This window comes from Bombina bombina, chromosome 4, assembly GCF_027579735.1.
Source record: "Bombina bombina isolate aBomBom1 chromosome 4, aBomBom1.pri, whole genome shotgun sequence".
Lineage (NCBI taxonomy): Eukaryota > Metazoa > Chordata > Amphibia > Anura > Bombinatoridae > Bombina > Bombina bombina.
In genome coordinates this window covers 367489783-367503452 of record NC_069502.1, presented here as the reverse complement: position 1 = coordinate 367503452, position 13670 = coordinate 367489783, and the positions used below count along the sequence as shown (strand labels likewise).

The 13670-nt window shown below is 42.3% G+C and overlaps 1 protein-coding gene across 1 annotated transcript in view; it reads right to left on the bottom strand.

Moving 5' to 3' along the window:
- PRKCI (protein kinase C iota) overlaps nucleotides 1–13670 on the bottom strand; it is a 555904-nt gene that overhangs the window by 51627 nt on the left and 490607 nt on the right. Inside the window, exons 11-12 of the mRNA XM_053710130.1 lie at nucleotides 7142–7228; nucleotides 6695–6830 (exon numbers count right to left, since the gene is read on the bottom strand). Coding sequence (XP_053566105.1) covers nucleotides 6695–6830; nucleotides 7142–7228 — 223 coding nt within the window. The remainder of the gene's footprint in view (nucleotides 1–6694; nucleotides 6831–7141; nucleotides 7229–13670) is intronic.

Genomic DNA, 13670 nt, shown 5'->3' with positions numbered 1-13670 from the left:
GGAAGGAACCACTGCCTGAAGCATCTTTCTCCCAAAAATAGCCTCCGAAGAAGCAAAAGTGTCAAATTTGTAAAATTTTGAAAAAGTGTGAAGTGACCAAGTTGCAGCCTTGCAAATCTGTTCAACAGAGGCCTCATTTTTAAAGGCCCAGGTGGAAGCCACAGCTCTAGTGGAATGAGCTGTAATTCTTTCAGGAGGCTGCTGTCCAGCAGTCTCATAGGCTAAACGTATTATGCTACAAAGCCAAAAGGAGAGAGAGGTAGCCGAAGCCTTTTGACCTTTCCTCTGTCCCGAGTAAACGACAAACAGGGAAGAAGTTTGACGAAAATCTTTAGTTGCCTGTAAATAGAACTTCAGGGCACGGACTACGTCCAGATTATGCAAAAGTCGTTCCTTCTTTGAAGAAGGGTTAGGACATAATGATGGAACAACAATCTCTTGATTGATATTCCTGTTAGAAACCACCTTAGGTAAAAACCCAGGTTTAGTACGCAGAACTACCTTGTCTGAATGGAAAATCAGATAAGGAGAATCACAGTGTAGGGCAGATAACTCGGAGACTCTTCGAGCCGAGGAAATAGCCATCAAAAACAGAACTTTCCAAGATAACAGCTTAATATCAATGGAATGGAGGGGTTCAAACGGAACACCTTGAAGAACTTTAAGAACTAAGTTTAAGCTCCACGGCGGAGCAACAGTCTTAAACACAGGCTTAATCCTAGCCAAAGCCTGACAAAAAGCCTGAACGTCTGGAACATCTGCCAGACGTTTGTGTAACAGAATAGACAGAGCAGAAATCTGTCCCTTTAATGAACTAGCAGATAAACCCTTTTCTAAACCCTCTTGTAGAAAGGACAAAATCCTAGGAATCCTAACTTTACTCCATGAGTAACTCTTGGATTCACACCAATATAAGTATTTACGCCATATTTTATGGTAAATTTTTCTGGTAACAGGTTTCCGAGCCTGTATTAAGGTATCAATAACTGACTCCGAGAAGCCACGCTTTGATAGAATCAAGCGTTCAATCTCCATGCAGTCAGCCTCAGAGAAATTAGATCTGGATGGTTGAAAGGACCCTGAATTAGAAGGTCCTGTCTCAGAGGTAGAGATCATGGTGGACAGGACGACATGCCCACTAGATCTGCATACCAGGTCCTGCGTGGCCACGCAGGTGCTATCAGAATCACCGATGCTCTCTCCTGTTTGATCTTGGCAATCAGCCGAGGAAGCAGCGGAAATGGTGGAAACACATAAGCCATGTTGAAACCCCAAGGGGCTGCTAGAGCATCTATCAGCGCCGCTCCCGGGTCCCTGGACCTGGATCCGTAGCAAGGAAGTTTGGCATTCTGTCGAGAAGCCATAAGATCCAGTTCCGGTTTGCCCCAACGATAAATTAGTTGAGCAAAGACCTCCGGATGAAGTTCCCACTCCCCCAGATGAAAAGTCTGACGACTTAGGAAGTCCGCCTCCCAGTTCTCCACGCCTGGGATATAGATCGCCGACAGGTGGCAAGAGTTGGACTCTGCCCAGCGAATTATCTTTGATACTTCCAACATCGCTAGGGAACTCCTGGTTCCCCCTTGATGGTTGATGTAAGCCACAGTCGTGATATTGTCCGACTGAAATCTGATGAACCTCAGTGTTGCCAACTGAGGCCAAGCTAGAAGAGCATTGAATATCGATCTTAATTCCAGAATATTTATTGGGAGGAGTTTCTCCTCCTGAGTCCACGATCCCTGAGCCTTCAGGGAGTTCCAGACTGCGCCCCAACCTAGAAGGCTGGCATCTGTTGTTACAATCGTCCAATCTGGCCTGCGAAAGGTCATCCCTTTGGTCAGATGGAGTCGAGAAAGCCACCAGAGAAGAGAATCCCTGGTCTCTTGATCCAGATTTATTAGAGGGGACAAATCTGAGTAATCCCCATTCCACTGACCGAGCATGCATAATTGCAGCGGTCTGAGATGCAGGCGCGCAAATGGTACTATGTCCATTGCTGCTACCATTAAGCCGATTACTTCCATGCACTGGGCTACTGACGGGTGTGGAATGGAATGAAGGGCACGGCAAGCATTTAGAAGTTTTGATAACCTGGCCTCCGTCAGGTAAATTTTCATCTCTACAGAATCTATAAGAGTCCCTAAGAAGGGAACCCTTGTGAGTGGTAATAGAGAACTCTTTTCCACGTTCACCTTCCACCCATGCGACCTCAGAAATGCCAGAACTATCTCTGTATGAGACTTGGCAGTTTGAAAACTTGACGCTTGTATCAGAATGTCGTCTAGGTACGGAGCCACCGCTATGCCTCGCGGTCTTAGTACCGCCAGTAGTGAGCCCAGAACCTTTGTAAAGATTCTTGGGGCCGTAGCTAACCCGAAGGGAAGAGCTACAAACTGGTAATGCCTGTCTAGGAAGGCAAATCTTAGATACCGATAATGATCCTTGTGAATCAGTATGTGAAGGTAGGCATCCTTTAAGTCCACTGTGGTCATGTACTGACCCTCTTGGATCATGGGTAGGATGGTTTCCATTTTGAATGATGGAACTCTTAGGAACTGGTTTAGGATCTTTAAGTCCAAGATTGGTCTGAAGGTTCCCTCTTTCTTGGGAACCACAAACAGATTTGAATAAAATCCTTGCCCTTGTTCTGACCGCGGAACTGGGTGGATCACCCCCATTAATAAGAGGTCTTGTACACAGCGTAGAAACGCCTCTTTCTTTATTTGGTTTGCTGATAACCTTGAAAGATGAAATCTCCCTTGTGGAGGAGAAGCTTTGAAGTCTAGAAGATATCCCTGAGATATGATCTCCAACGCCCAGGGATCCTGGACATCTCTTGCCCAAGCTTGGGCAAAGAGAGAAAGTCTGCCCCCCACTAGATCCGTTTCCGGACAGGGGGCCCTTACTTCATGCTGTCTTAGGGGCAGCAGCAGGTTTTCTGGCCTGCTTGCCCTTGTTCCAAGACTGGTTGCCTTTCCAGCCCTGTCTGTAACGAGTAACAGTCCCTTCCTGTTTTGGGGCGGAGGAAGTTGATGCTGCTCCTGCCTTGAAATTACGAAAGGCACGAAAATTAGACTGTTTTGCCTTTGATTTGGCCCTGTCCTGAGGAAGGGAGTGACCCTTACCTCCAGTAATGTCAGCAATAATATCTTTCAAGCCGGGCCCGAATAAGGTTTGCCCTTTGAAAGGAATATTAAGCAATTTAGATTTAGAAGTTACATCTGCCGACCAGGATTTAAGCCATAGCGCTCTGCGCGCCTGGATGGCGAATCCGGAGTTCTTAGCCGTTAGTTTGGTTAAATGCACCACGGCATCCGAAACAAATGCATTAGCTAGCTTAAGGGCTTTAAGCTTGTTCATAATCTCATCCAATGGAGCTGTGCGAATAGCCTCTTCCAGAGACTCAAACCAGAATGCCGCCGCCGCAGCAGTGACGGGCGCAATGCATGCAAGGGGCTGTAATATAAAACCTTGTTGAACAAACATTTTCTTAAGGTAACCTTCTAATTTTTTATCCATTGGATCTGAGAAAGCACAACTATCCTCCACCGGGATAGTGGTACGCTTGGCTAAAGTAGAAACTGCTCCCTCCACCTTAGGGACCGTCTGCCATAAGTCTCGTGTGGTGGCGTCTATTGGGAACATTTTTCTAAATATCGGAGGAGGGGAAAAAGGCACACGGGTCTATCCCACTCCTTGCTAATAATCTCTGTAAGCCTTTTAGGTATAGGAAAAACGTCAGTACACACCAGTACCGCATAGTATTTATCCAGCCTACATAATTTCTCTGGGATTGCCACCGTGTCGCAATCATTCAGAGCCGCTAACACCTCCCCTAGCAATACACGGAGGTTCTCAAGCTTAAATTTAAAATTTGAAATTTCTGAATCCGGTCTCCCCGGATCAGATCCGTCACCCACAGAATGAAACTCTCCGTCCTCATGTTCTGCAAATTGTGACGCAGTATCGGACATGGCTCTCGTGTCATCGGCGCGCTCTGTCCTAAACCCAGAGCTATCGCGCTTGCCTCTTAACTCAGGCAAATTAGATAATACTTCTTTCATAACATTAGCCATATCATGCAAAGTGATTTGTAAGGGCCTTGATGTACTTGGCGCCACAATCTCACGCATCTCCTGAGCGGGAGGCGAAGGTACTGACACGTGAGGAGAGTTAGACGGCATAACTTCCCCCTCGATGTCTGGTGATAATTTCTTTACCGGTAAAGACTGACTTTTATTTTAAGTAACATCAATACAATTGGTACACAAATTTCTATTGGGCTCCACATTGGCTTTTAAACATAATGAACAAGTAGATTCATCTGTATCAGACATGTTTAACAGACTAGCAATGAAGGCTAGCAAGCTTGGAAAAAAACTGTCAGTGAATTTACAAGCAATATGAAAAAAACGCAGCAGCGCTTTTAAAAACACAAAAAAACTGTTACAGTTGAAATAACAATGAACTAATTCAGTTATAGCCAACAATTTTAACAATAAATGTATGAATTTAGCAGAGGATTGCACCCACTAGCAAACGGATGATTAACCCCTCAATACCCACAACCGGATAATCAATTTTAGATTTAACGTTTTTCTCACAGTCAAACACACTGTCACAGGTCTGCTGTGACTGATTACCTCCCTCAAAATTGAATTTTGAAGACCCCTGAGCTCTCTGGAGACGTCCTGGATCAAGGAGGAAAAAGCAGGAAGACTGTGCTAGAATTTTATCTGCGCAACAAGGCGCTAAAAAAGGCCCCTCCCACTCATATTACAACAGTGGGAGACCTATTACAACGGTTTCTATGCAGAAATAAACGTTAGCCATGTGGAAAAAAATCATGCCCAAAAAGATTTATCACCAAAGTACCTCACAAAACGAATAACATGCCAGTAAACGTTTTAAAAACAACTTTTCCAGTGTTATGTAAAGTTATCACTAAGCCTGCTACCAGTCGCTTCTACTGCAGTTAAGGCTTATACATTTATTTCAGTATTAACAGTATTTTCTCAGTCAAATTCTAGTCCCTAGAAAATAACTCAACTGCGCATACATTTAACAGCCTGATACCAGTCGCTACTACTGCATTAAAGGCTGTACTTACATCATATGGGTAACGGCAGTGTTTTCTTAGTCAATTCCATTCCTAGAAAATATTATACTGCACATACCTCATTTGCGGAGGACCCCGCATGCTATTCCCCTTTCTGAAGTTACCCCTCCTCAGAATGCGCGAGAACAGCCAGTGGATCTTAGTTACGTCTGCTAAGATCATAGAAAACGCAGGCAGATCTACTTCTAAATACTGCCTGAGAGAAAAAACAGCACACTCCGGTGCCATTTTAAAATAACAAACTTTTGATTGAAGAATTAAGTAAAAAACTCCAGTCTCCTCTCACAACCTCCTTTGTTGAGACTTGCAAGAGAATGACTGGATATGACATGTGAGGGGAGGAGCTATATAGCAGCTCTGCTTGGGTGATCCTCTTGCAACTTCCTGTTGGGGAGAGATATAATCCCATAAGTAATGGATGACCCGTGGACTGACTACACTTAACAAGAGAAATATAAATTTAATTTTCTTATCCGTTATATTCACTCTATAATGAAACAGACATCATCTAATTTTTTTTGTCCCATAAATCCCACCCCCACCAAAAAAAAGCCATTTATTGCTAACTTGGCCTTAAAAGTATATTATATAACTTAAAATTATATTTTTATTTAATATATTGCCTAGTTTGTATGTAGGTTCTTATGCTTTTGTGTGTATAATAAATAAATATATACAGGTAGCCCTCAGTTTACGCCGGGGTTAGGTTCCAGAAGGAATGGTTGTAAATCGAATCCGTTGTAAATTGAAACCCAGTTTATAATGTAAGTCAATGGGAAGTGAGGGAGTTAGGTTCCAGGCCCTTCTCAAACTTGTCATAAGTAACACCTAATACATTATTTTTAAAGCTTTGAAATGAAGACTTTAAATGCTAAACAGCATTATAAACCTAATAAAATAATCACACAACACAGAATATATAAATAAACTAAGTTAAATAAACAGAAACGTTTGCTAAACAGCATTATAAACCTAATACAATAATCACACAACACAGACTTCACTTGCATTTTTCTGCAAACAGTTCTTTCTATGCATTCCAATCTGGTCTAATTTATAGACAGGAAGATCTTGTTCCTTTGAAATCTGCTCGATAGCTCAGGTCTGGTTAAACTGATTAATTTCAGCTTGCTTTGCTTTGCTGCAACACACGCGGACAGCTCCACCTACTGGCTATTTTAATCAATGCACTGCTTCTCAATGCTTTTCAATAGCAGTCACATGACTGGAAAAAAAGGTTGTTATTCTGAAACGGTGTAAATTGAACCGTTGTAAACCGAGGGCCACCTGTATTTATTTTTTCTAACACCTTGTAGAATTATTGATACGTATTTTGAATCAAATATTACTCAAGAATAATTTTAAAAAGACAATTTACACCTATCAAAATCTCTCAATATTTTTTATTTAAAAATAAAAAAAGCAAAACGGACATTTTTATCTACTGGGTTAAAAGAAAGACAAAAATAATAATGTGATTTAAAAATAACTATCCTTTCCATTTTAAAAGCCAAAATGTTCTCTTTTTTTTCTCTTCGAATATTAAAGGAAAAAAAAAAGCATTAATTTTCTTACCTTGCACATGCCATAGTCAGTAAGTTTTATGTGCCCTTCAGAATCCAATAATACATTGTCCAGCTTTAAATCCCTATAAATAATCCCATGCTCGTGAAGGTAGTTTAATGCCAGACTGATTTCTGCAGAATAAAACCTACAGGGAGAAAAATGGCAAATCTATAATAAAGAATGAAATAAGCCAGCCTTACTAACAAAAACCATACAGGCTTGCTCAATAAATGCAGCTGCAGCTTTTGAATGACTGAAATAAGATGCTTATGCTTTTATTTCAAATGAAATGTAATATTTTGTCATCATTTTCAGCAGGAAACAACAGCGTAAGCACATTACATAAGGCAAAAGATAATAGAGTTTTTCCTAAATAGCTTATTTTATATACACAGAAAAAAGGAGTAATATCATATTGACAAAATGTATATTAATTTTTTCTCGGTGTAAACAAACCTTGCATGTTCCTCAGGAAGTTTCCTTTGACGCTGCATGTGAAACATCAGATCTCCGCCATTTACATACTCAATTACAAAAAACAGCCTGGAACAAAAACACGATAGAAGGTTGAACACAGGGCATTCAGACATTGCTTTTATGCAGCATGCAGATCAATACGGGTTTATTTTAGTCTTCATGTGTCAGGTTTCTATACAAAATGAGACACAGAAATCCTACAGACAGCATGTCAGAGGGAATTAGTACATCTGGGAAGAGGAGCCGTCTCAAGAACTGGCTGTCCCTGAACAAGTCAGGCTGTTGATTAATGTGAAATGATGTTTGTGAGCAATGAAGATGTTCACCTCTATTAGGGCAGAGGTTCAGCCAATAAGGCACATCAAGTAAAGCAGGAAAGTTAATTACCAGAACATGAATCAAACTGGTAATAGGTAAAGTTATAAAAAAGGGAGTTCTGGATACCATGGAAGCAGTTGTGGCTTTCAGTATATTATGTTCTATACTACATTAAACTGATATTATAGTTCCTTTTATATATCCAGGTTCATGTTCTAAGCGAGCCAATGCAGAGGTCTTTGTCCCTGCAGCTGTGAGAGCTGTCTTTATCAGCCAGAGAGCATTAGTAGAACTTAGACAACTTATATTGTCATATTAGTTTAGCCTACGTTTAAATTGCTTTACTCAAAGGGATAGTCTACACCAGAATTGTTATTGTTTTAAAAGATAATCCCTTCATTACCCATTCCCTAGTTTTGCATAACCAACACAGTTATATTAATATACTTTTTACCTCTGTGATTACCTTGTATCTAAGCCTCTGCAAACTGCCCCTTTATTTCAGTTCTTTTGACAGACTTGCATTTTAGCCAATCAGTGCTGGCTCCTAGGTAACTTCACGTGTGTGAGCTCAATGTTATCTATGACACACATGAACTAATGTCTTCTAGTGGTGAAAAACTGTCAATATGCATTTAGATAGGAGGCGATCTTCAAGGTCTAAGAAATTAGCATATGAGCCTACCTAGTTTAGCTTTCAACTAAGAATACCAAACGAACAAAGCAAAAACATAATTTATGCTTACCTGATAAATTTATTTCTCTTGTGGTGTATCCAGTCCACGGATCATCCATTACTTGTGGGATATTCTCCTTCCCAACAGGAAGCTGCAAGAGGATCACCCACAGCAGAGCTGTCTATATAGCTCCTCCCCTAACTGCCACCTCCAGTCATTCGACCGAAGACAAGCAAGAGAAAGGAGAAACCATAGGGTGCAGTGGTGACTGTAGTTTAAAAATAAAATATACCTGCCTTAAAATGACAGGGCGGGCCGTGGACTGGATACACCACAAGAGAAATAAATTTATCAGGTAAGCATAAATTATGTTTTCTCTTGTAAGGTGTATCCAGTCCACGGATCATCCATTACTTGTGGGATACCAATACCAAAGCTAAAGTACACGGATGAAGGGAGGGACAAGGCAGGTACTTAAACGGAAGGTACCACTGTCTGTAAAACCTTTCTCCCAAAAATAGCCTCCGAAGAAGCAAAAGTATCAAATTTATAAAACTTTGAAAAAGTATGAAGCGAAGACCAAGTCGCCGCCTTGCGAATCTGTTCAACAGAAGCCTCATTTTTAAAAGCCCATGTGGAAGCTACAGCTCTAGTAGAATGAGCTGTAATCCTTTCAGGAGGCTGCTGGCCAGAAGTCTCATAAGCTAAGCGTATTATACTTCTTAGCCAAAAAGAAAGAGAAGTTGCCGAAGCCTTTTGGCCTCTCCTCTGTCTAGAGTAGACAACAAACAAAGCAGATGTTTGACGAAAATCTTTAGTAGCTTGTAAATAAAACTTTAAAGCACGAACCACGTCAAGATTGTGTAATAGACGTTCCTTCTTTGAAGAAGGATTAGGACACAATGACGGAACAACAATCTCCTTATTGATATTTTTATTAGATACCACCTTAGGAAAAAACCCAGGTTTGGTACGCAAAACTACCTTATCTGCATGGAAGATCAGATAAGGGGAATCACACTGTAAGGCAGATAACTCGGAAACTCTACGAGCCGAGGAAATAGCTACCAAAAACAGAACTTTCCAAGATAAAAGCTTGATATCTATGGAATGAAGAGGTTCAAACGGAACCCCTTGGAGAACTTTAAGAACCAAATTTAAACTCCATGGCGGAGCAACTGGTTTAAACACAGGCTTGATTCTAACTAAAGCCTGACAAAAAGCCTGAACGTCTGGAACATCCGCCAGACGCTTGTGCAAAAGAATAGACAGAGCAGAAATCTGTCCCTTTAAGGAACTAGCTGACAATCCCATTTCCAATCCTTCTTGGAGAAAAGATAATATCCTGGGAATCCTGACTTTACTCCATGAGTAACCCTTAGATTCACACCAATAAAGATATTTACGCCATATCTTATGATAGATTTTCCTGGTGACAGGCTTTCGTGCCTGAATTAAGGTATCAATGACTGACTCGGAGAAGCCACGCTTTGATAAAATCAAGCGTTCAATCTCCAGGCAGTCAGTCTCAGAGAAATTAGATTTGGATGGTTAAAGGACCCTGAAGTAGAAGGCACTGTCTCAGAGGCAGAGTCCATGGTGGAAGGAATGACACGTCCACCAGATCTGCATACCAAGTCCTGCGTGGCCACGCAGGTGCTATCAAAATCACCGATGCTCTCTCCTGCTTGATTTTGGCAATCAGACGAGGGAGCAGAGGAAACGGTGGAAACACATAAGCCAGGTTGAAGGACCAAGGCGCTGCTAGAGCATCTATCAGCGTTGCCTTGGGATCCCTGGACCTGGATCCGTAACAAGGAAGTTTGGCGTTCTGGCGAGACGCCATGAGATCCAGTTCTGGTTTGCCCCAACGTTGAACCAATTGTGCAAACACCTCCGGATGGAGTTCCCACTCCCTCGGATGAAAAGTCTGTCGACTTAGAAAATCCGCCTCCCAGTTCTCTACACCTGGAATATGGATAGCTGATAGATGGCAAGAGTGAATCTCTGCCCAACAAATTATCTTTGAAACTTCCAACATCGCTAGGGAACTCCTTGTTCCCCCTTGATGGTTGATATAAGCCACAGTCGTGATGTTGTCCGACTGAAATCTGATGAACCTCATTGTCGCTAGCTGAGGCCAAGCCTGAAGAGCATTGAATATCACTCTTAGTTCCAGAATGTTTATTGGAAGGAGGGTCTCCTCCTGAGTCCACGATCCCTGAGCCATCAGGGAGTTCCAGACTGCCCCCCAGCCTAGAAGGCTGGCATCTGTCGTTACTATTGTCCAATCTGGCCTGCGAAAGGTCATACCTTTGGACAGATGGGCCTGAGATAGCCACCAGAGAAGAGAATCCCTTGTCTCTTGATACAGATTTAGTAGAGGGGACAAATCTGTGCAATCCCCATTCCACTGACTGAGCATGCAGAGTTGCAGCGGTCTGAGATATAGACGGGCAAACGGCACTATGTCCATTGCCGCTACCATTAAGCCGATTACTTCCATACACTGAGCCACCGAAGGGCAAGAAGTAGAATAAAGAACACGGCAAGAATTTAGAAGTTTTGATAACCTGGTCTCTGTCAGGTAAATCCTCATTTCTACAGAATCTATCAGAGTTCCCAGAAAGGAAACTCTTGTGAGAGGGGATAGAGAACTCTTCTCTTTGTTCACTTTCCACCCGTGCGACCTCAGAAATGCCAGAACTATGTCCGTATGAGACTTGGCAATTTGGAAATTTGACGCCTGTATCAGAATGTCATCTAATTAAGGGGCCACTGCTATGCCCTGCGGCCTTAGGACCGCCAGAAGTGACCCCAGAACCTTCGTAAAGATTCTTGGAGCTGTAGCTAACCCAAAGGGAAGAGCTACAAACTGGTACTGCCTGTCCAGGAAGGCAAACCTGAGAAACCGATGATGTTCTTTGTGAATCGGAATGTGAAGATAAGCATCCTTTAAATTCACTGTAGTCATGTATTGACCCTCCTGGATCATAGGTAGGATGGTACGAATAGTCTCCATCTTGAATGATGGGACCCTGAGAAATTTGTTTAGGATCTTGAGATCTAAGATTGGTCTGAAGGTTCCCTCTTTCTTGGGAACCACAAACAGATTTGAATAGAAGCCTTGTCCCTGTTCCTCCTTTGGAACTGGGTGGATCACTCCCATAACTTGGAGGTCTTGAACACAATGTAAGAATGCCTTTCTCTTTATCTGGTTTGCAGATAATTGTGAAAGGTGAAATCTCCCTTTTGGAGGGGAAGCTTTGAAGTCCAGAAGATATCCCTGGGATACAATTTCCAACGCCCAGGGATCCTGGACATCTCTTGCCCAAGCCTGGGCGAAGAGAGAAAGTCTGCCCCCTACTAGATCCGTTACCGGATCGGGGGTCAATCCTTCATGCTGTCTTAGAGGCAGCAGCAGGCTTTTTGGCCTGTTTACCTGTGTTCCAAGCCTGGTTAGGTCTCCAGACCGACTTGGACTGGGCAAAAGTTCCCTCTTGTTTTGTATTAGAGGAAGTTGATGCCGCGCTTGTCTTAAAGTTTCGAAAGGCACGAAAATTAGTCTGTTTGGCCCTTGATTTATTAGACCTGTCCTGAGGGAGGGCATGACCTTTTCCTCCCGTGATATCATAAATTATCTCCTTCAAACCAGGCTCGAATAGGGTCTGCCCCTTGAAGGGAATATTAAGAAGCTTAGACTTTGAAGTAACGTCAGCTGACCATGATTTAAGCCATAGTGCCCTACGCGCCTGAATAGCAAAACCAGAATTCTTAGCCGTTAGTTTAGTCAAATGAACAATGGCATCAGAAACAAATGAATTGGCTAGCTTAAGTGCTCTAAGCTTGTCAAGTATATCGTCAAGGGATCTCTACCTGTAAAGCCTCTTCCAGAGACTCAAACCAGAAGGCCGCCGCAGCAGTGACTGGGGCAATGCATGCAAGAGGCTGGAGAATAAAATCTTGTTGAATAAACATTTTCTTAAGGTAACCCTCTAACTTTTTATCCATTGGATCTAAGAAAGCACAACTGTCCTCGACGGGGATAGAAGTACGCTTAGCTAGGGTAGAAACTGCTTCCTCCACCTTAGGGACCGTTTGCCATAAGTCCCGTGTGGCGGCATCTATTGGAAACAATTTCTTAAAAATAAGAGGGGGAAAGAACGGTACACCTGGTCTATCCCATTCCTTAGTAATAATTTCTGAAAACCTTTTAGGTATTGGAAAAACATCAGTGTAAACAGGCACTGCATAGTATTTATCCAATCTGCACAATTTCTCTGGCACTGCAATGGTGTGACAGTCATTCAGAGTAGCTAAAACCTCCCTGAGCAACACGCGGAGGTGTTCAAGCTTAAATTTAAATGTTGCCATATCAGAATCAGGTTGAATCATCTTCCCTGAGTCAGAAACATCACCCACAGAAAGAAGCTCTCCTTCCTCAGCTTCTGCATATTGTGAGGGGGTATCAGACATAGCTACTAAAGCGTCAGAGTGCTCTGTATTTCTTCTAACCCCAGAGTTGTCTCGCTTTCCTCGTAACCCAGGTAGTCTGGACTATACCGCTGACAGTGTATTATCCATGACTGCCGCCATGTCTTGTAAAGTAAACACCATGGGCGCGCTAGATGTACTTGGCGCCTCTTGAGCATGAGCCCCTTGAGCGGGAGTCAAAGGCTCTGACACGTGGGGCGAGTTAACGGCATAACTTCCCCCTTGTCAGATTCCTCTGGTGATAAATCTTTTAAAGACAGAATATGGTCTTTATAACTTAAAGTGAAATCAGTACATTTGGTACACATTCTAAGAGGGGGTTCCACCATGGCTTCTAAACATAATGAACAAGGAGCTTCCTCTATGTCAGACATGTTTAAACAGACTAGCAATGAGACCAGCAAGCTTGGAAAACACTTTACAGAAAGTTAACAAGCAAAAAATAAAAACGGTACTGTGCCTTTAAGAAAAATAAAAAAAGGTCAGAATTTGAAAAACAGTGAAAAAAAAGCAGTAAATCAAACGAAATTTTTACAGTGTGTATAATAGGCTAACAGAGCATTGCACCCACTTGCAAATGGATGATTAACCCCTTAGTTTCAAAAACGGATCAAAAAAACAAAATAAACGTCTTTTACCAGTCACAACAAACTGCCACAGCTCTGCTGTGGCCCTACCTTGCCATACAAATGACTTTGGAAAACACCAAAACCCTTCAGAGAGGTCCTAAGCATTCAGGGAACACCTTCAGGGAAACTGGATGTCTCAGTCTGCAAAAGCTAATGCGCATTTAGGTGCGAAATTAGGTCCCTCCCACTCCTGTCTACACAGTGAGAGGTCTAACAAAACTATCTCTAGGCAAATTTTAGCCAGCCATGTGGAAAAAACTGGGCCCCAATAAAGTTTTATCACCAAAAAGCATATAAAAAACGTTTAAACACTCCCAGGAAACGTTTTATATTTCAGTAATTTGAAAAAATAATAAGAGTGTTACCTCTAATAGTAAGCATGATACTAGT